The following is a 26079-nucleotide window of genomic DNA, read 5'->3' on the forward strand; positions in this document are numbered from 1 at the left end:
AGGGGATATATAAAATTTTTTGACAGCTCCCACACTAGTGATAGAAATCCATCCAAATCTCACAGATTTCACAATCTTAAAAACAAAATATAAAAGATAAGCAGAAAACAGAGTCTTATTCTATGTTGTCAACCATGTGTTCAGTCATTTTCCTTTGTCACTTTCTAGAATATCACCAATTACTGTTATTTCATTTTTCTTTTATTTTTGTGATCTGAGCCTTTTCGATATTGCTCCTTCCTCTCTGTCCCCAGAGGGAGCCTCAGCCCCCCACTCCTTCTTGTCTTGCACCTTGCTGTCCTTTTCACTACCTTCGCTGTGTTGCACTAAGGTGCATCTTATACTCCAGTGCGTCTTATACTCCGAAAAATACAGTACTTTCTCAACGACTTGCTAACTTCTGCCTGATTTTGAGGTCGTCCAGAGGTCTCAGAAATAAGAAGCCCAACAGGTAGACCGCATTAGCTTTGGAGAATCATAGCTGGACTAAGTACTGGACAGAAAGGGCAAAGAACTCAGAGGAGGGAAAGTTTCCCACAACACATAAAAACGAGCAACGTGTCATTCACCCCTACAGTCTTCAGTTGTTTCGGCACTTGTCTTCAGAAATAAATCTCTGACCACGTCAGAATGCCTGGCTTGGGTCTCCTGCCTGAGCAGGGGGTTGGACTAGAAGACCTCCAAGGTCCCTTCCAACTTTGTCATTCTGTACTTCTGCCTGTCACCCAGGAAAGGAACGTTACCAGATGTTTTCACAATTTCATTAAATGTGTAGGAAGATTGTGGGGCCCCGTTAAATGGACTGTGAGAAAACATTCCCAATGACAAATTCAACATACAATGTGCCTCGAAGCTCTCCGATTGTTCTAACCTAGGCTTCCTGAGACAGTAAAAATCACACCCTTAGTCCCAAAACCCCTTTTTTAAAATTTGAGCAGCTCTGAATTATGTTCATTCACAGCCCGTAATGATTCAAAAACTGTCTGTGAAGAGTCCGACAGAAGTCTGCCACAGTCTTTCAGGGTAAGGCTGATAAGCACCCACCTTTATCTCCCTTGAAACGCTGCCAGAGACCTAGTTGCCAGTTACTTTTGCAAGGCCAAACGGAGCACAGGGTCAAAACGGAGCTTCAGAGTTTAAACCGACCAGAACAAACAAAATTGCTTCCTGCAAAGGCTCACGTCCGTTTGCTCCTCTTTTATGTCTTATGGGAGGGGCCAATCACCTCCAAGCCTTACTCCCGAGTCGCCCCTTTTGTCTTAATTGTTCTTGCCTTCTGGCAGCTCTGCGCATGCGCGCACTGGGAACAGGCTCCCCCGGTTCCTCTGCCTCACTGATGTCCAGCTCTGGAGGCTCTGGAAGGAGCATATAACTCAAGATGGCCCTGCCCCCCTCTCTGCCTCCGACGCAGAGCCCTCATCCGAGCCTTCCCCAGACTCCAGGAGTGGCCCATGTTCCTCCCCAACTTCCTCACTGTCCGACTCTGCTGCCAGCTCCACCAGCAGACTGATCACAAATTATAGACCAAAGATTGTCTTGAATTGGACAAGAAATATTAGCGGACTCTCATCTGTGAGCGTAACGGACTATATGATGGTTACCTTGTTCAGTTCAGGGGGAACAGGGTCCTCGGACATTCGTAGCATGGCTGAAAAATAAAGCAAAGCAACAGTGACCCAGGTTTCCTTAGAAAGCAAGAAGCAAAGTTTTGGTCCTGGCAAAACCCCTTTTATTTACACGACTGTGAATTCTTTTCATTCGCAGTCCGCAAGGCTTTCGCAAACAGTCTTTCCGAGGAATATTTATCCCCACGAACCTTATCTCGCTTGGAGAGCTGCCAGATAACCAGTTTCCATGCCATGGGTTCACCATCACGGATCACTGCCTTCTCATTGGCACAACCCACCGTTAACTTAGATTAACTTAGTTAGCCTACGAAAGCTGTGCAGCTCTTGCTTTGAAACCAGCTTTTTAAGAGTCCAACCAGATTGAGAGAAAGTTAAGGGGGGGGGGGCGACGGGGGAACAGAAATATTTAGAATTAGGACCATTTTTCTTACCTACATAAAGCCAACGGAAGAAAGCTTTGAAATTTTTCATGCTGCTGTCTATAACTCTGGGGGGAAAGAGAGAAAAGAGAAGTGGTATTCCTCAAGGGAAACTGAGTTTCGTTTGGGTCAGTCATTTCTTAGTCCCCGAGTTACGACCACAACAGAGCACACATTTTAAGACGTTTGTTCAGTGAGTGTTGCCCTTATTGCGACCACCCCTGCTGCAGTCGTTAAGTGAATCACGGCCGCTGGTCAGTTAGTAACCCAGTTTTTAAGGGCATCTGACTTCTGCTCATCAGAAAGTCCCACGTGACCCCAGGAGGTTGTGACCGTCATAAATATGAGCCCATTGCCAAGGGTCTGAATTCTGATCACCTTATCACGGGGGAGGCTGCAGAAGCCATAACTGTGAACATAGTTCATTGCGCCGTTGCAGCTTTGATTGGGCACAAAACAAAACTGTTCTGATGCCGAAAACTACCTGTATCTGAACGAAGGGTTTGCAAATAATTTCAATTACTTACTGGAGCAGCTCATTCGCTTTCAGAATGAAGGAACCGACTGCAGTAATTGCCTCTGCAAATAAATAGAATAGAACAGAAACAGAATAGAATAACACAGTTGGAAGGGACCTTGGAGATCTTCTAGTCCAACCCCCTGCCTAGGCAGGAAACCCTCCACCACTTCAGACAAATGTTTCTCCAACATCTTCTTAAAAACCTCCAGTGTTGGGGCATTCACAACTTCTGGAGACAAGTTGTTCCACTGATTAATTGTTCTAACAATCAGGAAGTTTCTCCTTAGTTCTAAGTTGCTTCGCTCCTTGATTAGTTTCCACCCATTGCTTCTTGTTCTGCCCTCAGATGCCTTGGAGAATAGCTTGACTCCCTCTTCTTTGGGGCAACCCCTGACATATCGCAACACTGCTATCATGTCTCTTCTGGTCCTTCTTTATATTAAACTAGACCTACCCAGTTCCTGCAACCGTTCTTCATATGTTTTAGCCTCTTAGGTCCCTTAATCATCTTTGTTGCTCTTCTCTGCACTCTTTCTAGAGTCTCCACATCTTTTCTACATCGTGGCGACCAAAACTGAATGCCGTATTCCAAGTGTGGCCTCACCAAGGCATTATAAAGTGGTATTAACCCTTCAGGTGATCTTGATTCTATCCCTCTGTTGATGCAGCCTAGAACTGTGTTGGCTTTTTTGGCAGCTGCTGCCCACGGCTGGCTCCTATTTAAATGGTTGTCCACTAGGACTCCAAGATCCCTCACACAGTTACTACTATTGAGCCAGGTACCACCTATACTGTACCTGTGCATTTCATTTTTTCTTGCCTAAATGTAGAACCTGACTTTTTTCATTCTTGAATAAATGATAAAGACAGAATAAATGCGATGGAAGGCTGGGTGAACGCGACCTCAACCTCGAAATCGGTGAGACGTTCCTGTACCTTCTATTCCGGAGGCGTCCAAGCCAAGAGATTCGTATTTCTGCTTCCACAAAGCCATGCCTTTCAGCTCGCTCAAGTGGTAGAGCAAGGCCTCCGAACCGCTATCAAAGCAACGGGGGAAACGCATTAAAAAGGTTGGGAGAAAAATCAGCCTGTCAGGGGTACCGAAAGCGAGCCGAAAAGGGGAGGGGGGAGTGAAGAACCAAACAAGTTGTGGATTTTTGGGGTGGGGTTGGGGGGCTCTTTGTCTGCCAGACCAATAAAAACAAACCAAAATGGAAATAGGTTTATGGGATCCTTTCTTTTCCTTCTTCCCTCTCTTTCTCTTACTTCCTTTTTCTCTTTCTTTTTTCTTTCTCTTCTCATTTCCTTTCCCTTCCCTTCTTCCTCCCCTCTCTCCTTCCTTCTTCCACCTTTCCTTTCCCTCCTTTTCCTCTTCCCTCCTCTCCTCTCCCCTCATTTCCTTCCTTCCATCCTCCTTTCCTTCCCTTCTCTCCCCTCCTCTCTTTTCCTTCCTTGCTTCTTCCACTTTTCCTTTCCCTCCCCCTCTCCTTTCCTCTCTGCTGTCCCCTCCTCTTTTTTCCTTCCTTCCCTCCCTTTTTCTTTTTTTCTCCTTTCCTTTCCTTCCCTCTCCTCTTCTTCCCTCCCTCCCTCCTTCCTTTAGGTTTTCCCTCTATTCTGATGGAGTGTAATTTTTGAAACAAATCATTACCCATCAAAAATTCAACCCGATCAAGGAATCCCTCGTCCAGCTGCAAAGTCCAAATCTTTATTCCTCTTTCTAACAGAAGGAAGTGACCCAGACAAGCACATGTTTTAAGTGATGTCGGGGTTTAGAGAAGGGTCTTCCCAATCTTGGCTACTTTAAGACCTGTGGACTACAACTCCCAGAATTCCCCAGCCAGAGCAGAGGTCTTAAAGTTGCCAAAATTGCAAAACCCTGGTTTAGAGCTACAATTGAGAAAAGAGCAATAGTAATATTGAGAGGTCTCTGAATTAAGAAACATCACCAACGCATCTAAGTCCATGCGCCTGCTGAATTTTACCTCTGCAGGTGACTTATCACAAGTTTTTGGATGCTGGAATAGGAAGATTCCATTGACTGTCCAAGCTTTTTTAAACCCTGTGGGGGGAAAGAAACGACATCCTTAGTCAAGCGGGACAAACCAACACAAACCATAAGAATTTCCAGCAAAGATGTTTAAAACCATGTCCTCCATATGCTGGAAATGCAATCAGACACCGGGCAAAGCAAAGAATTATTGGCTAAAAATGCACACAGGGTTAGGGAAAAAATGTTAAAAAGCTTCCTAGAGATTGTAAACCAGAAATATTTCTGTTAGGTATAGTACCCGGAAAATATAATAAGCGGAATCTGTATTTAATACTGCATGTTTTGACGGAGGCAAGAATTTCATTTGCACAGTATTGGAAAAAGGAGGAAACACCAAAAGAATAAGAATGTAACTTTAAAAAATATTAGATTGCTCAGAAATGGATAGAGTCATATTAAAGATAAAAGAGAAGGAAGATATACAGAATGCTTTCAAATGTGGGATTTGTTTTATAAACAGTGGCATAATAGAAGTAGAAATTAAAAGGTAAAGGTAAAGATTCCCCCTGTACATATGTGCTAGTCGTTCCCAACTCTAGGGGGCGGTGCTCATCTCCCTTTGAAAGCCGAAGAGCCAGCGCTGTCCAAAGACATCTCCGTGGTCATGTGGCCGGCATGACTCAACACCCAAAGTGCACTGAATGCTGTTCCCTTCCCACTAAAGGTGGCTCCTATTTTTCTTCTTGCATTTTTTACGTGCTTTCGAACTGCTAGGTTGGCAGAAGCTGGGACAAGTAACAGGAGCTTATTCCGTTACGCGGCGCTAGAGATTCGAACTGCCGACCTTTCTTTCTTTTTTTTATTGAAAAAGTTTTATACAAACAAATTTTCCCCCTTTTTACCCCCCCCGCCATATAATGTAAATCACATACAAATACTATACCCCCTCTCCTCCCCCCCTGTCTTAAAATAGATTTCTCATTCAAATATTGTGCCCCCCTCGCCTCCCAACAATCATAATATAAGTTTCTCTTGACAATATCCCAATAACCCCGTCATCTAAATTAATTAAACATATATAAATCATAATATAAGTTTCTCTTAAAGTAGCAATATCTCATTAATCCCATCTTCTAAATTTATTATGCATATATATTTCCCCACCCTCCACCCTAACCCTCCCTCACCTCCCAATCAAACCCACCCCCCTGACTTCCGCTATACACCACTCTAACAATTCCAAGCACCCCATATATTATTTACTCTGATCACCTATCAAGAACCCAATCTAGACATTCTTATCTAAAGGCTACATAGTACTTCCTAGTCTGATATTTATTCTGTATATAATCAATCCATTTTACCCATTCCTGTGTATAATTCTCCTGTTTCTGACCTTTTAAGAAAGCTGAAATTTTTGCCATTTCGGCGAACCCCGCCACCTTCTGAGTCCATTGACCAATTGTCGGTAAAAAATCTTTTTTCCAATGTTGCGCAATCAACAACCTAGCTGCTGTAACCTTATACAAAACCAATTTTGTTTCCCCTTTAGTAAAATCCTTAGTTATACCCAGTAAAAACATTTGTGGAGTAAATTGTATTCTTTTCTTAAATACATTATGCATAACCCACCATATTTTTATCCAAAAAGCTTTAACCTTATTGCAAGTCCACCATACATGAAAAAAGGTAGCATCTAGACACCCGCATCTCCAACATTTTGGTTGAACATTTGGGTACATGCATGATAATTTTTTAGGATCTAAATACCATCTGCAAAACATTTTATAAAAGTTCTCCCTTAAATTCTGTGACTGTGTAAATTTAACATTGAACTGCCGACCTTTCTGATCGACAAGCTCAGTGTCTTAGCCACTGAGCCACTGCGTCCCCAAGTAGAAATTAGGAGCTGGGAAAACATTATGTAAACAATAATAATGACCAGGGCAATACACTGTTCACAAATCACTTATGTATCATCATTTTAATTTAACGACCCCATAATCCCTTGCAGGGTGGAGTCTGGGCAAGTGAATGGAGCTAGAGGAGTGTTTTACTGGCCGGATGCCCTTTCCTGTCGCCAATACGGAGTTATATTCAGCAGATATATTCTCACTGTGTCCAAAGCATTTGTGTATGTTAAATGAAAATGTACGAAGTATATAAAAAAAACACAAGAATTTCATACCGTATAAGCTGCCCTACCTTGACGGTGAGCTGATTCATTAGCAGAGCCTGAAGTTCAATACTTTTTGGAGGGGGAGAAGAAGGGTAAAAGAAAAAAGAACACCATTTTATTTTTATTTTTCCTGCTGGAAAAAGGATCAAACGTGGATGAGGTGGGAATACTTACCTTGCTTTGCCCCACAAAAGTAACTCCATAAATTCATCTTGAACAGATGTGGTTGTATTCTTCTCCTTAAAATATAATATATATTTTTTTTAAATGGAGATTGTTATCCCCCGACATTTCAAACCTCTTCTTGAATCTACGAACTGACTGTCAAGTGACACAACCACAAACCCGTAGTTTTTTCCCCATGTTTTATTAATTTTATTTATATTACTTATAAATTTCTTATAAATTATTATTTATATTAGTAGGTAGATAAAGGGAGAGAGAGAGAAATAGAGATAGAGAGAGTGTGTTGGTAGGTAGGTAGGTAGGTGGGAAGGTAGAGGGAGAAATAGAAAGAGAGAGAGAGAAATAAAGAGAGAGAGAGAAATACAGTAGATAGATAGGTGTTTCTGCTGATACAGCACTTGATCAATCTAATTTTCATCAATCAGTTAAAGAGCTTTACCAAAGGGGAAAAAAAGTTTTTGCACTCTGCAAACCTCCCAAAAGCGGCCTGTTTTTCACAAAAACTGGCCCGTTTCCCCCCCCCAAAAAAAGGCATGAATAGCCTGGGGGGGGGGCTTGCAGAGTGCTCTGAGGGGGCAAAAACGAGCAAAAAAACAGCCCATTTTTTGTCAAAAAAACCTGTATGCATAGCCTTATGGACGCTTATAGAGTGCTGCTGGGGGCTGGAGGGGGGCAAAAAAAGGCCCGTTTTTGGCTCACTTCTGCCCTCCCCAGCCCCCAGGAGCTCTCTGGAAGCCTCCATAAGGGTATGGTGAAGGGGGGGGGGTTTTCAGGAGACCGAAAATGCTGCATTTGGTGTATAAGACGCATCCAGATTTTCAGCCTCTTTTTGAGGAAAAAAGGGTGCGTCTTATACTCCGAAAAATACGGTATGAGTCGCTTGTCACGCATCTGAATTTTGATCACATGACCATGTTCATAAGTGTGAAAAACGATCCTAAGTGTCCCCCCCCCCTTATTTTTTCCAGGGCCGTTATAACTTCGAAAAAGTGACCTGTTGTAAATTGAGGGCTACCATTCAAAGTTACCACGGCCCTTAAAAAAAGTGACTTAGGACCCTTTTTCACACTTACGACCATGGTCAGGTGATCAAAAATTCCGACGCTTGGCAACTGACTCACATTTACGACGGTCGCAGTGTCCCGGGGTCACATGATCCACTTTTGCAACCTTCTTGACAATGGAAAAACCAGATTTAACTTAACAACCGTGTTTCTTTTTTTTTTTAACAACGGCAGCGATTCACTTAATGACGGTGGCGAGAAAAGTCATAAAATAGGGCAAAATTCACTTATCCGATGTTTCGCTTAGCGACAAAAGTGTTCAATTGTGGTCGTAGGCCTAGAGTTAAAAAGGGTTAATAATTGGAGAGAATCGCTTTGGGAATACCTGCACAAACTTGGTTAATCGCGAATCCATCTGCAACAATATTTCTTCCCACGCTTCACACATGCAGGTCAGCGAAAGCTTTATGTACTGTTTGCAAAGAGAGGGGGGGAAATCATCAAATATTAGGGGGAAAAGGCATAAATTGTACATTTCCTTATAATCACATTCTGTTTTAGCCTGATGTTCAGTTTTCAAGCAAAAAACAAAACAGCACACATCGCTTTAACAGGATAAAAGAATTACCAATTACATTAAACTCCCCTCTTAGGATTGGCCTTATATCAAAATAATCATAAGGTAAAGGTTCCCCTCACACATATGTGCTAGTTGTTCCCAGCTCTAGGAGGCGGTGCTCAACTCCGTTTCAAAGCCAAAGAGCCAGTGCTGTCCGAAGACGTCTTTTTCTACTTGCATTTTTTATGTGCTTTTGAACTGCTAGGTTGGCAGAAGCTGGGACAAGTAACGGGAGCTCACTCCGTTACGAGGTGCTAGGGATTCAAACCGCTGACCTATCTGATTGACATGCTCAGCGTCTTAGCCACTGAGACACCATTTCTCTTAAAATAATCATAATATAGTGGCTAAGACATTAAGCTTGTCGATCAGAAAGATAAGCAGTTTGGTGGTTCGAATCCCTAGCGCCGCATAACGGAGTGAGCTCCCATTACTTGTCTCAGCTTCTGCCAACCTAGCAGTAAAAAATGCAAGTAGAAAAATAGGAACCACCTTTGGTGGGAAGGGAACAGCGTTCCGTGCGCCTTTGGCTATGAGTCATGCCGGCCACATGACCACGGAGACGTCTTTGGACAGTGCTGGCTCTTCGGCTTTGAAACGGAGATGAGCACCAGCCCCCTAGAGTCGGGAACGACTAGCACATACGTGCGAGGGGAACCTTTACCTTTATTATGTCAAGCAAATGCACCCAGGCAACATGCTGTTCATAAAATATTAACGTATGTGAAGGAAAATATATAAATAAACTTGTTTTTTTTTTAAAAAGATGGATATTTGATTACCCTACCTGCAGGAGAGTTGAAATGTGTGTAAATTTTCGGGCCATTCGCGTCACTTCTGGTAAATAGGTTGAGAGCAGACTGGTATCCATCTAAATCAGAGAACCAATTTAGTAATCAGATAATATTTCCTTGCCGTCTGCTAATTGCAGAACTGAGTACAACGTTGTAGAATAAAAAAATTAAGGGTTATTTTTTTAAAGCAGATTTTTTATCGTTTTTTCCCTCTATAACATCTTAAAACTCGTCACAGTAACCTTGTTATGTCATCATACCTGTATATATCAATCTTATATCGCTTCTATCTTTATATACATTCATCTACATTTCTATACATTTCTCTATTGTTTCTCGGCTGCATTAACTTTATTCCTGCTATGCAACCGTTTATACCAATTATCCCAAATTTCATAGCATTCAGACTCTTCTTTGTCCTTTAATCTTAATGTTAACTTGTCCATTTCTGCACAATCTAAAGTTTTCTGAATCACTAATTCCCCTGGGGAAATATTACTTTGTTTCCAACATTGGGCAAACGTTATTCTGGCTGTAGTCAACAGGTGTATTAGTATGTATTTAATTTTCTTTCTATATTTCCCCTGGGTTATTCCCAGCAGAAAGAGTCCAGGTTTGTATTCCATTTATTCCTCTGTAATTTGCTGTATCCATTTCCAAATTTTCATCCAATATTTTTGAGTTTCTGGACAGCTCCACCATATTTGATAGAAAGTCCCTTGCATTTTTCTTTTGCACTTCCAGCAGGTTAGATTTATGTTCGGGTACATTAGGTTCTTAATTTTATGTGGGATCACAATTTGGGTTTTTAAAATGGGGGAATCATGGGGGAATGAATGTTCCTTCTCAAAATGTTAAGAGTCTGGGTTCCTTAAGACAGCCGGTTTGATCTAGTGCAGGGTGTCAAACTGGATTTCTTCGAGGGACGAATCAGCATTGTAGTTCTCCTCCGCGGCCCAGCCGAGGGGGGGAGACAGGACGGACGCCTCCTGCAGCACCCTGCCTGCCAAAATGGGGCATGGGACGGTGTGCGTGGCCCCTGGTTTTTGGCCTGGATTTCCTGCAGTACCCTGCCGGCCAAAACGGGGCACATGGAGCATGCAATTGGGCTTATTATCCGGGGAGGTCTTATTTTCAGAGAAACAGGGTAGTGGAGCTCACAAAACAAATAACCAGATTGAGAACCAGATTGAGAGGAAGGAGTTTTTATATAGGCTTGCAAAGTAAACACTTTGTTCCTTTCGTAGATCGAAATAATGTATTGATCTTCTTTTAATGACCCCATAATCCCTTGCGGGGTGGAGTCTGGGCAACTGAATGGAGCTGAATGTTTACTGGCCAACTGCCCTTCCCTGTTGCCAATGCGGAGTTATATTCAGCAGATATATCCTCATTGTGCCCAGAGAGAGAGGAATAACTGACTCTACCTAGGTTTGAATTCACTGCCCCCTGATTGTGAGGCTCTTATCTAAATAAGACCTGGAAAAGTTTTTAACGTCCCACAGAAGAAAACGGCGCAAGAAAACCATCGGATGGCCGTTATCTTCTACTCACTTGGAAGTACGTTATTTCGGGATCGGAGTCCGGACAATTGTCTACTTCTGTCACAACCGAAAGTGATTTCAAGTCGCTAGATAAGCACAGAGCAAGGCAGGAACCTGTCACCTGGAACGATCGGATGGCAAAAATCACAAACCACATTTTCTTTAATACCCTGTTTCCCCCCAAAATAAGACCTCCACGGATAATAGGCACAATTGGGCTTTTGAGTGCATCCCCTCCCCGAAAATATTGCAACGCAGCAGCAGCCATGAGGTGACCATGCTCACCTCTTCCTGCACCTCAAAAATAATAAGACCTCCCCGAAAATAAGGCCAAGCGCTTATTTTGGGGGTCAAAATCAAATAAGACCCTGTCTTATTTTCGGGGAAACACAGCATTTAAAAACGGTTCCCACTGCAAGCTGTTGTATTCTTTGTCTTTCATAGTAGCAGGCGATACAAATGTGAGGTTGTTTGTTCCTGTCTTTATTGTTTATCCTGCTGTGCTTAAAAGGTAATAGGTTTGCTCTACAGGTAGTCCTTGACTTACGACCACGACTGAGAACAAACTTTCTATCGCCGAGGGAGACATTTTGAAATGAATTTTGCTCTGGTGCACGACCATCCTTGCCACCATTGTTAAGTGAATCATGGCAGTTGTTACATTAGTAAGATGGTCGTTGAGTGAATCGGGCTTCCCCGCTGACATTGCTTGTCAGAAGGTCGCAAGAGGGGAGTCATGTGACCCCAGCAGACTGCGACCGTCATAAATGAGTCAGTTGTCAAGCGGCTGAATTTTGATCACCAGAGGGCAGCTACAATGGTCGTAGGTGGGGGAAATGGTCGTAAGTCACTTATTTCAGGGTTATTGTGTTGTAGCCCGCCAGTGGCTAGCAGATTCAGACAGTGAGGAGGTTGGGGAGGAAGATGGGCCAGTCCTGGAGTCTGGGGAAGGCTCTGGTGAGGGCTCTGTGTCGGAGGCAGAGAGAGGGCCAAGGCCGTCTGACAGTTATCAGCTGCCTTCAGAGTCAGACATCAGTCAGGCAGAAGAACAGCTGGAGCCTGTTCCCAGTGTGCGCATGCACAGAGCTGCCAGCCGAAGGGAAGAGCTAAAAAACAGGGGTCGACTTGGGAGTAAGGCCACAGGTGGACGATGAATGGCCCCTCCCAGAGGAAATAAAAGAGGAGCGAAAGGGGAGTGGAGTTTGCAGGTGACACTTAGTTCATTCCAAGCATTGCAGCGTCTGAAAGATCTCAGCCTGGCCACTCTCCAAGCCTGATAAAGGTCGCTAATTGTGAACTATCTTGAAAGACTGTGGGAGAGGGAAGACTTTGCTGGAGAGGAATTCACTGTCAATTCAATAAAATCGGGACGAGGACTTGGCTTCGTGCTGCTGGGGAAGCCCAGGTCAGAACACGTTGTAACTTTGAATGGTCATTAAATGAAATGTTGTAAGTCGAGGACTACCTGTAATCTGTTTAAAAATGGTGAGTTTATACTTCATTGAAACTCGCATTGCGATCGCTCAAAATGTTTGCTGTAAAGAATCTTGTTTTAACTGAACAACTCAGTGATTTTCATAGTTTTTGTTGCCATGGATCTTTGGGGTTTAGATTTAGAATGACTGAACCCATTTATATTTTTTTTTAAAAATGAAACTAAACAGTTGCAGTTTTATCCAAAGCATTAAAGAGGTAAATAAGCTGTTCTCCAGCTGGATCTAAAACTTGTGAGATGGGAAGAAATGCATACAGCAGGAAGCCCAATCCAATAATTGAATGTGAAATTGTCAAGAGCCGACTCTCTCGTCCATATTTTCAGATGGGAAGGGAGAAAGTAGGAAAGTAGAAAAAAATCCAGCTGCAAAGTGTCAGTACATGAGAATTAAATGACTTGGAAATCATGGGAACTAAGTCAGCCAATGAAGGCTGTTTGGAAGCTGAAACAGTATTTGCTGGAGACAGCTAGGAGCCTGGGCGTGGCTTAGCTCTGTATCTCTGAGTCTGTGCTGAGCTCTAAACTAGTCTACTGCTCTGAACTGAAACTGTTCTCTCCCTCTGCCTGTGTTTGCTCGTTTTTGCTACCACATTGGAAAAACCTGCTTTGGGTGTTGTATATTTATTTCATGTGTTATATTACATATAAAGAGAAGTTAATGAATCCTGCTGAATCAGCTACCTGTGTGTGCTTTCTGGGTGTGATTGCTGCTGCAAACTCTGACACAAAGCAAATCTCTGAAGGGATGATTCTCAATCATCCAACCCATGGTTGTCCCAAAGGTGCTTTTCCAAAAACCAACTGGACTTTCTTGGATTTTTTTCCCCTTAAAACATGTTCAGCTTCTCGTCCAAGAAGCTTCTTCAGTTCAGAAGTTCATTAGAACTTCAAAATAGTTTCCTTAAAAATGTTTCACTTCTTAAACAATTCTGAAGAAGGACCCTTCTTTTCTGAAGAACTGGACAAGCTTCTCGGATGAGAAGCGAAATGTTTTCAAGAGGGGAAAAAAACCACAAGAAAGACCAGCTGCCTTTTGGAAAAGCACCTCTGGTCGTCTGAAGGGAAGAACATTTTTACTGAACAATTGTGACAGCAAAAGGCACTACATACCCCTGTTATGGTCGCAATCTTGTACATTCCGTAAGCATAGATCTCAATGAACCCATCAACGCCTCCAAGAACCAGGGCATTAAGCCTACATAGAAAAGATAAAAAGAGGGTCAGAGAGAGAGAGAGAGAGAGGAGAGACAGAGAGAGACAGGGAGAGGAAAGGAAGAGAGAAACAGAGAGAGGAGAGAGAGACACATAGAGAGAGACAGAGGAGAGAGAGACAGAGACAGAGAGAAAGGAAGAGAGAAACAGAGAGAGGAGAGAGAGACACATAGAGAGAGACAGAGGAGAGAGAGACAGAGACAGAGAGAAAGGAAGAGAGAAACAGAGAGAGGAGAGAGAGACACATAGAGAGAGACAGAGGAGAGAGAGAGAGAGAGACAGAGAGAAAGGCAGAGAGAGATTGGGAGAGGAGAGAAAGAGAGACAGAGGAGAGAGAGAGAGAGAGAGAGAGAGAGAGAGAGAGAGAGAGAGAGGAGAGAAAGAGAGAGAAAGAGAAAGAGAGAGAGAAAGAGAGGCAGAGAGAGACAGGGAGAGGAGAGAAAGAGAGAGAGGGGGACAGAGGAGAGAAACAGAGAGAGAGAGAAGGAAACAGAGAAAGTAATGGATGCAGTCAGGTTAGAAAAAAGATCAGTCTTGGCCATCGCTTGGATATGTATACAGGTAGTCCTCAACTTATGACTGCAATTGAGCCCAAAATATAGGGTGCTAAGTGAGACATTTAATCAAATCAGATTAATCAAACAAATTGCTCCCTTTTCAGCATCCTTGCTTGGAAGTGCAAATGATACAATTTTACGACACCCCCAGAAGTCCTACCCAGCTTCCAGTCTGAACCCCAAAGGAGGAGACGCTACTGAAAGAGAATTGAAAGGAGGTTTCATTTGCTTCTTGAGCAAAACTTGTCAGGTTTCCTATTAGATGCCCTCAACCAAAACCTAATTTTCCCCCCTCTTTGGAAAATAATTAAGAAAAAAATATAGTTACCTGACGTCTCCCATGAGTTTCATAATTTCATCCGATTTTTCTTCACTAAAATATAATAATCAAGATCAGTTAAAAGAAGCTCTAAAACCAGAAACCTTTTTTGGGTTTAATGGATAAAGACCTGGGGAAGGAATTGGAAACTTTGCTGTTATATATCTTGGCGGCAAGCATGATTACTTTATGCACAAAAATAGAAGGATTTCCCCATAATAGACAAAGAGCTGCAGAAGTTGGTGAAGTTAGAAGAGATGGCTAAATTGAGCGCTTGGATAAAAGAAAAAAAATCAAAATTACGTTTGTTTTTACTTGGAAACTACTTCTGGACTTTGTGCTTGAGGTGGGGGGGAAATGAAACTTTGATTTTGGATTTTAGATTGGTTTGTTGTTATAAAAAGGTAAAGGTTCCCCTCTCACATATGTGCTCGGCTCATCTCCGTTTCAAAGCCGAAGAGCCAGCGCTGTCCGAAGACATCTCCGTGGTCATGTGGCCGGCATGACTCAATGCCAAAAGGCGCACGGAACGCTGTTCCCTTCCCACCAAAGGTGGTTCCTATTTTTCTACTTGCATTTTTTACCTGCAGAAGCAGGCAGAAGCTGGGACAAGTAACGGGAGCTCACTCCGTTACACGGCGCTAGGGATTTGAACCGCTGAACTGCTGACCTTTCTGATCGACAAGCTCAGTGTCTAAACCACTGAGCCACTGCGTCCCTTATTGTGATAAAAATGGCTAGTTTATATTACTATGTAAAAGTAAACAAAAATTGGGTTTCATGCTGTTATCCTATTCTAGTACACCAGGGGTGTCCAAACTTGGGAACTTTAAGACTTGTGGACTTCAACTCCCAGAATTCCCCAGCCAGCCATGCTGGCTGGGGAATTCTGGAAGTTGAAGTCCACAAGTCTTAAAGTTCCCAAGTTTGGACACCCCTGGTGTACACCAAAGGGAATTTCTAGTACACCAAACTCATTTTTTTTCTTTTCCCCTCTTTCCCTACACGTTTTCCTTCTCCCTCATTTTCCCACTGTTTTCTTTTGTATTTTATATTATAAATTAGTTTAAAAAAATCAATGACCAAACCCTCATTCTCAAAATTCTCAAGAGTAAACAAATGGGAGTTTTACCTGAAAATCTTTGCTGTGGTACTGTAGCTGTATTTAAAAAAAACAAGAACAAGCAGATTCAGAGACTGGTGAGGATGGTTTGCTAATTAAACAAGGGAGGGAGGGATGAATGGATGGATAGATAAAACATCTCCATGTTCCCTGCAGTTATTAAAACACAACATACAAGTAGCATTATACCCTGTTTCCCCGAAAATAAGACCTCCACGGATAATAAGCCCAATCAGGCTTTTGAGTGCATGTGCTAAAATAACCCCTCCCCTGAAAATAAGCCCTTCCCAAAAATATTGCAACACAGCAGCAGCCGTGAGGTGACCACGCTCACCGCCTCCTGCACTTCAAAAGTAATAAGACGTCCCCGAAAATAAGGCCAAGCGCTTATTTCAGGAGCCAAAACAAAATAAGACCGTGTCTTGTTTTCGGGGAAACACAGTAATTTATAATAACTCAGGTCGTATTAATTCTATTCTTGCTGTGGATTAGGCCAAAACTTCTTCTGGGCAATTCCATTCCAAGATAATCTGGAGACTTCCAATTATCCTCTTTTAACCATCCCATAATCCCTTGCGGGGTGGAGTCTTGGCAACTGAATTAGCAGAGTGTTTACTGGCCGGATGCTCTTCCCTGTTGCCAATGCGGAGTTTTGTTCAGCAGATATATTCTCAGTATGGCCAGAAAGAGAAATATCGGTCTCTACCTAGGATCAAACTCAGGGCCACCTGATTGTGAGACCTCTAGGCCACCGCACCACTCCTTGAGATTTCCAAAAACCATCCTTTCAAACTTGACCAGAAATCATCAAACTGCCCCCAGATTGATATGGCCCCAAAAGATCTCCGACATTGTTGTACCAGTGAAACCATTGTGAATATTAGCAAAAACCCTCAGTCTCTCAAAAGTGTGGCTAAGGTTGAAACACTATTTAATTCAAGCAGGCTTATTCTGAGCCTCTGCACTGCCCTAGGAGTAAATCCATTCTACTCAACGGGCTTACTTCTGAGTAATCTTGCCTTAAAGGTAAAGGTTCCCTCACACATATGTGCTAGTCGTTCCCAACTCTAGGGGGCGGTGCTCATCTCTGATTCAAAGCCGAAGAGCCTGCGCTGTCCGAAGATGTCTCCGTGGTCATGTGGCTGGCATGACTCAATGCTGAAGGCGCATGGAACGCTGTCCCCTTCCCACCAAAGGTGGCTCCTATTTTTCTACTTGCATTTTTTACGTTCTTTCGAACTGCTAGGTTGGCAGAAGCTGGGACAAGTCACGGGAGCTCACTCCGTTACGAGGCGCTAGGGATTCGAACCGCCGACCTTTCTGATCGACATGCTCAGCGTCTTAGCCACTGAGTCACCGCATCCCACTAATCTTGCTTACACTTGGTGTAAAAAATATATCTATCTAAAATCATAAAACACCCAACGATCAGGCCGCAAATTCAGGCATTACGTTCAACGGCAGAAACTGCCTCCGGTTCTAAAAATTGGCTTCATTCAACCATCCAAGACTTGTGAAGACCAGGCTCCCTACACACTTCCACAACTTCCCTCCTGACGACACAACTTACTTCTTCGGCAAGGCAGGCAACCTAGGAAGTAGAAGGCTGGACTCGTCTTCAGCATTATAAAAGGAAGTGAGAACGCTGAAATGAAAGAATGACACTTGGATTTATCACCTGGAAGATCCTGGTATCTCTCTTTCAACAATTAACATTTGCAGTCACATTCATTATTTAATCTATTCTTAGCTTAATTTCCCATACCTTAAATGTCTGATGCTACAACAATCCTCATCATGGATTTATTTAACCCTATTAATGATATTAACCATTAATACATTTTCTATGTTTTACACAACTTCTTTTACTATTAATTCTTATGTCTGTTCTCTAACTATTGGTAAAAACATTCCCGAGTTGTATAATAATCGGTTTGTTCTTTATTTATTTCTTTAGTTTTTATTAAACATTTTAACCTCTAAAAACAGGGGGAAAAATCAAATACAGAGAAAACAAGACAAAAAAACGTTTTGTGCGAAGGCGATCCAGCTGCAGTGAGTAGGTGTAGTATTATGTATTGAGATTTATTGCCCATTTTCAGGTCTAATAAGAACGATTCCAGTTTCAGTTCTATCTTTTGCTCTGTAATTTTTTTCGGGCATTTCTGAATTTTTATTCTTTCTCTTTATAATAGCCAGTGTCAATCTATTCATTTCTGCACGTATTTTCCTAATCGCATTCTCCTGTGTAGGGAATCTCTTTGCTTTTCCAATTTTGAGCTGTTGTGATAACATGGATAATCAAATATACATCTTCTTTACTATAGTTTTCTGGTAAAATCCCCAACAAAAACATGTCAGGTTTTAAGTCAATATGTTGTTGTATTGTCTTTTCCAGCCCCGTATGTATTTTAGTCCAATATTTTTTTTGCCTCTATGCAAGTCCACCACATATGATAGTACGAGCCAGGTGTCTGATGACATTTCCAACATTTAGCTGATCTGTCTTTAAACAACTTCGCCAATCTGGCCGAAGGCTTGTAGAGTCCATCCATGAACCTTAACTAGCAGTCAGAAGACAGGATAAAAACTCTTTAATCTCGCAATATCTTGACATAATTTTGTAGGGAAACCAAGCTAAATCCCAAAAATACTAGGGATTTTCTAGAAACTTGGCATTCAGACAAATCAGTCATGTAGAAAGAAAACATATTTACAAACCATTCAAAAGAGGCAATTTTTTAAAAAGCAAAGAAAGAAGCAAAAGGACTACAACACTCTCACCCAGATAAGCAGGGATTAACACTAGACAAACAACCAAGCAGAAAGCAATATCCTAATGAAGGATCTACCAGAGAGAAAATCACACTCCCACCAACACAATCAGGACAAACTATTGTATATAAATAGGGAACAAACCCCACAGATTTGTCTTTAAACATCTTGGCTAGTCTAGCCGGTGCCATCTGTAAAACATCTTATACAAATTCCCTTCATGTGCAGCTGACATTGTTAATTTATAATTTCTATACCGTAATTGCTGCCATTTAGCTAATTCTACTGTATAAGCAAAGGTTTTTGCCCAGACTATCACTGTTTCTTTCACTTGTTCTTCCTCTAATTTAATACTCAATAAATAGCTATACACATTTTTTATCATCCTCTTTTCTGTCCAACACAATTCTCTTTTGAGGTGTGTGAAAGTTACAACCCACTTTGAAGGCTGATGTCTTTTCTTTTGGATCTTTGGCTTGCCACACTTTCTATTATTCTACTATGCGTTTTTCTATGGTGGGAAAACGGGAGGGGGGATTGTATGGAGTTAGGTGAGATGTAGCCATAACAACATTCTTTCTAGAAAGCCAAGGTCATCCTTTGTCTCTGCACCTGACCAGAACTAGATGGGTGGAAGCTGCCAGTGTGGCAGTGGGAGATTGGACCATGGGATGGACTGGTGGGTGTGGGGGCAAGATCTTGAACTTTCAGCTGGGTGGGGGAAAACCGGGAAGCTTTCGGATTCGGGTTTTCCCAGATGTGCCAACATGGCTCTCTTATTAAATTGGAACTTTGAGGAATCCTTTGCCTCGGACTCTGATTTAATTTTGGATGCTATTTGGAACCCTGACAGCTGATTTTGAAATTATTAACAGAAACTCAGATCTAAATTATTATCCATATTCTAACTGAATTGTTGTGATGACCCCTGGACGCTTTCCCAGTTATCTGTCCAGATGTCAGCTCAGAGGAAGATGAACCAGTTCCTGGCACATCTGGAGGGGAGTCAGTCAATGACTCCAAGAAGCCATTTAAGAGGGATTTGGCTGAAGCACAGCTGTAGCAGGACAGCTCTGAGGCTCCAGGTGGAGAAAGGATGCAGCTGGAGCCCAGGCAGTGAAGAGGAGGAGGAACTGCCTTCTGCATTTGATCCAAGAACACGCAGGGCAGGGAAAAGGCAGGAGCAGAGAAGGTCAGCCAGATTACTTGCAAGGAGGCAGCCTTGCCCCTCTTGATGGGATGCACTGGAAGCCGGCTATTTAGCACATCAAACGGATGGAGGCGATGCTGGGAACAACCTGTTCGTTTCCTAGCTGTGCGTTTGTTTTCTGGTCATTGTGGTTCCTGCCTTGACTTTGGATTGTGCCTTGTTGAACTCTGGACATTTTCTTTCTTTGTGAAGTCTCTTGTCTCATGGATTTAATTTTGTCTGTTTATTTGGGTTGAGAAGTGTCTTGTGGACTCATTGGTCATTGCTCTGTGGACTGGCATTGGTCGCGGCTGGAACTTAATTGGGACAGTTCTAGGTTTTTGGGGAAGGGAATTGCTGGGGAATATTAATGTTGTGGCCCACCAGCAGAGCTGGCAGCAGACTCGGACAGTGAGGAGGTTGGGGAGGAAGATGGGCAAGTCCTGGAGTCTGGGGAAGGCTCGGACGAGGGCTCTGTGTTGGAGGCAGAGAGGGGGCCAGGGCCGTCTGACAGTTATCAGCTGCCTTCAGAGTCAGACATCAGTGAGGCAGAAGAACAGCTGGAGCCTGTTCCCAGTGTGCGCATGCGCAGAGCTGCCAGACGAAGGGAACAGCTAAAGAACAGGGGTGGACGATGAATGGCCCCTCCTAGAGGGAATTAAAGAGGAGCGAAAGGGGCGTGGAGTTTGCAGGAGACATTTAGTTCGCTTAATTGGTTCATGATGACTCCTTGCCAAGTTTTGCAGATCTCAGCCTGGCAGCTCTCCAAGCCAGAGAAGGTCTGTGACTGTAAATCCTCCCTTGAAAGACTTTTCTGGATGTGAAGGAGCAGAGTTCACAGGAAATTAATAAAAGGGGTTTTTGTCAGGACCAGGAGTTTGCTTCATGCTCTCAGGAAACCTGGGTCAGGACAACTAATAAAACCATTAAACCATGGTGTGTGTGTGTGTGTGTGTGTGTGTGTGTGTGTGTGAGAGAGAGAGAGAGAGAGAGAGAGAGAGAGAGAGAGAGAGAGAGAGGGAGGGAGGGAGGGAGGGAGGGAGGGAGGGAGAGAGGGAGAGAGAGAGAGAGAGAGAGAGAGAGAGAGAGAGAGAGGGCCAATCTTGAATTTCCACTTACCTGTTTTCCTCTGTAACTTCCATCCAGTACATGAACGTAAGAGGAACGCTGACCGGAAAAGAGTGCAAACTTTCCGGCTTTTCCACATCACACAGAATAACTTTCTTCGTATCCGCAAGCCCAAAAGCCAGAACTGCAAAAGGAATGGAGGGGCAGAGGAATTAAAGCATGTAGTGCACAGAAGACACTTCCTTTGAGATCTGGGTGTCAGCCCTGGAAGCCATCTTCACATTTGGGCCTTCAGCCCTGCCATGCTTTCTATTGTGGGAGAATGGGAGGGGGGATTACATAGAGCAGAATCCCAGGTCGACCCCTGTTCCTTAGCTGTTCCCTTCGTCTGGCAACTCTGCGCATGCGCCCACTGGGAACAGGCTCCAGCTGTTCCTCTGCCTCACTGATGTCTGACTCTGAAGGCAGCTGAGAACTGGCATACGGCCCTGGCCCCCACTCTGCCTCCGACACAGAGCCCTCATCAGAGCCTTCCCCAGACTCCAGGACTGGCCCATGTTCCTCCCCAACCTCCTCACTGTCCGAATCTCCTGCCTGATCCGCTGACGGGTCACAACACTGATCTCCTATGTAAGAATGGGATGGGGGGATGGGGGGAATCCAGTCATTTGAAAAGTCAATCTTTAATATATAACATTTCGTTTTATCACACGTTACTTTTGCCATCTGGTCTCCAGGCGAGAGCGGATACTTCTTTGCCCGTGCTTTCATTTGGGGGCAAACTCCAGACTCGCTGAAAATTTGCCAGGCGGTGAAGCAATACCTAGAAAGAGATGGAGAAATTAAATACAGTTCTAGAGAGGGAGGATTGAGTCCGTCATCTGCAACCTCCATAACAGTCTGGTTTGGCTCTGCAACCCAACAAGAGAGACACGGACTTCAGAGGAGAATCAGAACTGAAGAGAAAACAATGGCTACCATCCTGCCTTCCATTGAGGACCTGGGCGCTGCACGAGTCAGAAAGAGGGCCGTGAAAATATCTACAGACCCCTCGCATCCTGGACATCAATTGTTTCAACTCCTACCCTCAAAACGACGCTATAGAGCACTGCACACCAGAACTAGACACAAGGACAGTTTTTCCCCCTAATGCCATCACTCTGCTAAACAACTTATTCCCTCAACACTGTCAAACTATTTACTAAGGCTGCATTACTATTACTATTACTCTTCTCATCGTTCTTATCACCCATCTCCTCCCACTTATGACTATAGGACTGTAATTCTGTTGCTAGTATCCTTACGATTTATATTGTTTCCTAGTATGATTTGATTGCTTATTTGTGCCCTATGATTTGTGACAAATGGATCTTTTCTTTTATGTAAACTGAGAGCATATGCACCAAAGAGAAACTCCTTGTGTGTCTAATCACATTGAAGAATTCATTGATTCTGTGTCTGTCTGTCTGTCTGTCTGTCTGTCTATCTATCTATCTATCTATCTATCTATCTATCTATCTATCTATCTAATATCTATCCATCTAATATCCATCTAATATCCATCTAATATCTATCCATCTAATATCCATCTAATATCCATCTATCTATCTATCTATCTATCTATCTATCTATCTATCTATCTATCTATCTATCATCTATCTATCTATCATCTATCTATCTATCTATCTATCTATCTATCTATCTATCTATCATCTATCTATCTAATCTCTCTCCATCTAATCTCTATCTAATCTCTATCATCTATCTATCTATCTATCTATCTATCATCTATCTATCTATCTATCTATCTAATCTGTCTGTTTATCTATCTAATCTCTCTCTCTCTAATCTCTATCTATCTATCATCTATCATCTATCTATCTAATCTGTCTGTTTATCTCTCTAATCTCTCTATCTCTCTGTCTATCTATCTATCTATCTATCTATCTATCTATCTATCTATCATCTATCTATCTATCTATCTATCTATCTATCTATCATCATGTCAGTACTACCTGTAAAATATTTCCCATCACAGGGAGAGAACTCCGGTGGAATCCAGAGCCTTGCCTGGTTCCTAAATCATCTGACACGACAAGCAAATCAGAAATGAATTTGCACAACCTTTTCCATCCCTCTGGAATCAGGTGTTGTGGCCCTCCAGCTACCAGCAGAGCTGGTGGCAGACTTGGACGATGAGGAGGTTGGGGAAGAAATTGGGTCGTTTCTGGATCCTGGGGAAGGCTCTGATGGATGCTCAGAGATAGAGCCAGGGCCGTTTCCCAGCCACCAGAGAGGCAGCTGCCTTTGGAGGCTGAGATAAGTGAGGAGGAAGAACAGCTGGGGCCTTTTCCAGATGCACGTATGCACAGAGCAGTTAGGAGAGGTGAGCAACGGAGGACAAGGAGTCGACTCGGGAAGCAAGGCACACGTGGAAGCTGAATGGCCCCTCCCCAGCTGGGGAATAAATAGAAGGAAAGGGAAGTGGTGGTCGTAGGAGACAACAGTTCGTATTTCTGAAGATTTTGCTCATTGTGTTTCGTGCATCAAAGTCTGCTTGCCAGAACTTAATTTGCAGCCTTTTGGCCTTGCAATTATCGCAAGGAACCGATAAGGTCTGTTATTGCAGTTAACTCCTTGAAGGACTCTTGGCTGGACTTTTCAGTGGGTGAATGCCATTAATTCACAAGAGGGAAATATAAGAGGGTTTTTTCGTGACAAGGAGACTGTTTCTTGTTTCTGCTAAGGCTCAGTCAGAACACCCAGGTAAGAAAAAATCATCCAGATCAGGGATGGGGAACGATGGACCTTTGATGACTTGTGGACTTCAACTCCCAGAATTCCTGAGCCAGCAGAGATGGGGAACGATGGCCCTTTGAAGAATTGTGGACTTCAACACCCAGAATATCATGCTGGCTCAGAAATTCTGGGAGTTGAAGTCCACGCGTCATAAAAGGGCCATGGTTCCCCACCCCTAACCCAGACCAACAGTTTCACAGTTCCAAGGTCAACTCTTTGAGAAGATTGACAGTTGATTCCAAGTTTTTCTTTGAGTGCCCTACGACTCCTGCGCACGGCTCTCCGTAGGATCGCTTACCTCTCCCACTCTGTTTGCCAGGGCAATCAGATCCCTCTTAGGAGACCAGGCCATAAAAATAACTTCTTGAGGAAGCTGCTTCTCTCCAACTTGCCTGAAAGCCGGCATGGTGGTGGCATCAGTACCTGGAAACCAAAATATATAAACCATGATGAGATTTAGCTCAGATTAATTTAATCTGAGTGATCGGACCCACTCTGGACAGTGACTGATTGTTGTTGTTGTTGTTTTTGTCTTTTAATGACCCCGTAATCCGTTCCAATGAGGTGCAGTCTGGGCAACTGAATGGAGCTGTGTGTTTACTGGCCAGATGCCCTTCGTGTCGCCAGTGTGGAGTTTTGTTCAGCAGATATATTCTCCTTTCTAAATATATTTTTTTTTTCAATTACAAAGGTAAACATTCCATCTTTCCTTATGCAGCGTGTCGTCCGGGTACAAACATCTCTGTGCAACATCGTTCCTCATTTGCTACATCTTTCACATTCATATTAACATTATTTCCCTAAAGTTCATATTATAATACAGTTGGAGAGAGAGATGATAGACGCACACAGGCACACAGAAATTAGATAGATAGATAGATAGATAGATAGATAGATAGATAGATAGATAGATAGATAGATAGATAGATAGATAGATAGATAGATAGATAGATAGAGGGGGGATAAAGATTACAGAGACAGATAGAAATAGATAGATGATAGAGATGGAGACAGAGAGACACAGACACAGACACAGAGAGAGACGGAGACAGACAGAGACAGACAGAAAGGGAAAGAGAAAGAAAGAAAAAGAGAGAGAGAGAGAGAGAGAAAGAAAGAAAGAAAGAAAGAAAGAAAGAAAGAAAGAAAAAGAGACAGAGACAGAAAGAAAGAAAGAAAGAAAGAAAGAAAGAAAGAAAGAAAGAAAGAAAGAAAGAAAGAAAGAAAAAGAAAGATATGATGGGAGATAGATGGATGAAATGTGTCCCTCAGTCATCAGGAGACACACTCAAATTGGGAGCAATTTTACCTGCAAAGCAAGTGGCAAAATTTGGTGCCAAATTCGGCCCTCACACATCCTCCAGTGAGTCCACTCCAGACAGTGGAAGCAAAGGCCTGAAACAGATTGAAGATGTCAAAATGGACCCTTCGCCTTCCGTCCTCCTGCAGGATTGTTAGATCAGGTGTTCAAACTTACGTCCATTGGGGGTGGGTGGGTGACATTTAATGTGGAAACAATGGGAGGCATCCAAGGTGCACAATCTGCAAGGTGGAGCAGTGGGATTCCCTGAAAACCTCTGTCAGGCCTACCTGCCAGGGTTGTTGTTCTGGCAGACATAAAACGAAGCATACGTTTTAGCATACGGCTGCCTGCCTGCCTGGGAGAAGCAAAGCTACAATTTCTCTGAACTGTTTTGGAGATCATGGCTTCAATGGTAGCTTTGTAAGGAGCAGCAGGAAGAGGAGGAAGAGGAGGAAGAGATGGCTTCAATGGCACCTTTGTAAGAAGCAGGAGGAAGAGAAGCAGCAGGAGGAGGAGAGGAGGAAGAAGAGGAGGAGGAGGAGGAGGTGGTGGTAGCTTTCAAAGGAACGAGAGGAGGAGGAAGAGGAGAAGAGGAGGAAGAGGAGGAGAGGAGGAAGAGAAAGAGGAGGAGAAGGTGGTAGCTTTCAAAGGAACCAGAGGAGGAGGAGGAGGAGGAAGAGGAGAAGAGAGGGAAGAGGAGGAGGAGGAGAGGAGGAAGAGAAAGAAGAGGAGGGGGTGGTACCTTGGAGGAAGAGGAGGAGGAGATGGTAGCTTTGAAAGGAACCAGAAGAGGAGGGGGAGGAAGAGAAGAGGGGAAGAGGAGGGGGAAAGGAGAGAAGGAAGAATAGAAGGAAAGGGGGAGAGGAGAGGGGGAAGAGGAGGAGAGGAAAGGGGAAGAAGAGGAGGAAGAGGAGAGGAAAGAGGGAAGAGAAGAAGGGGGGAAGAGGAGACAGTAGCTTTGTAAGGCGTGGAGGGAGGAAGAGGAGGAGGAGGAGGAGGAGGAGAGGGAGAAGCGCCCCTCCCTTCAGAGGAGACCCCTCCCCGCCGGGGGGAGAATGGGGGGGTGAGGAGCAGCCCCCTCCCCTCCTGCGACCCCCCCTCCCCCCCGCCCAGGACCCCGAACCCGGCGCGCACCTGGCCGGCCGCCTCCGCCTCCTTCCCGGCTAAGCTCAGCCCTTCCCGCCTGTGTTCGTCGGAGGCTCCGGAAGCGGCGTCGGCAAGGCCGTCCCTCCCTCCCTCCGTCCTCCCCCGGGCGGCTCGGCTCCCCTTCCTCTGCCGGCAGGAGGAGGGAGAGCAGCGCCTGATAGGCCCCGAAGGTCCCCCGGGGGGAAGGAGGCTCTCCTCTCCTTCTTCTTT

The 26079-nt window shown here is 43.7% G+C and overlaps 1 protein-coding gene across 1 annotated transcript in view; it reads right to left on the minus strand.

Moving 5' to 3' along the window:
* The window catches only part of ANAPC4 (anaphase promoting complex subunit 4), a 44331-nt gene extending 18297 nt beyond the window's left edge, over positions 1-26034 (minus strand). Inside the window, exons 1-19 of the mRNA XM_081958951.1 lie at positions 25858-26034; positions 24730-24815; positions 23719-23843; positions 21339-21444; positions 20673-20805; positions 17160-17234; positions 15599-15625; positions 14476-14520; positions 13489-13573; positions 10894-11004; positions 9333-9416; positions 8312-8398; positions 6911-6975; positions 6763-6805; positions 4550-4626; positions 3504-3604; positions 2575-2626; positions 2060-2115; positions 1602-1648 (exon numbers count right to left, since the gene is read on the minus strand). Coding sequence (XP_081815077.1) covers positions 1602-1648; positions 2060-2115; positions 2575-2626; positions 3504-3604; positions 4550-4626; positions 6763-6805; positions 6911-6975; positions 8312-8398; positions 9333-9416; positions 10894-11004; positions 13489-13573; positions 14476-14520; positions 15599-15625; positions 17160-17234; positions 20673-20805; positions 21339-21444; positions 23719-23826 — 1302 coding nt within the window. The 5' untranslated portion in view covers positions 23827-23843; positions 24730-24815; positions 25858-26034. The remainder of the gene's footprint in view (positions 1-1601; positions 1649-2059; positions 2116-2574; positions 2627-3503; positions 3605-4549; positions 4627-6762; positions 6806-6910; positions 6976-8311; positions 8399-9332; positions 9417-10893; positions 11005-13488; positions 13574-14475; positions 14521-15598; positions 15626-17159; positions 17235-20672; positions 20806-21338; positions 21445-23718; positions 23844-24729; positions 24816-25857) is intronic.
* Positions 26035-26079: the final 45 nt, after the last annotated feature.

Source organism: Natrix helvetica (assembly GCF_964273705.1).
Source record: "Natrix helvetica genome assembly, chromosome: 7".
Taxonomy (NCBI): Eukaryota; Metazoa; Chordata; class Lepidosauria; order Squamata; family Natricidae; genus Natrix; species Natrix helvetica.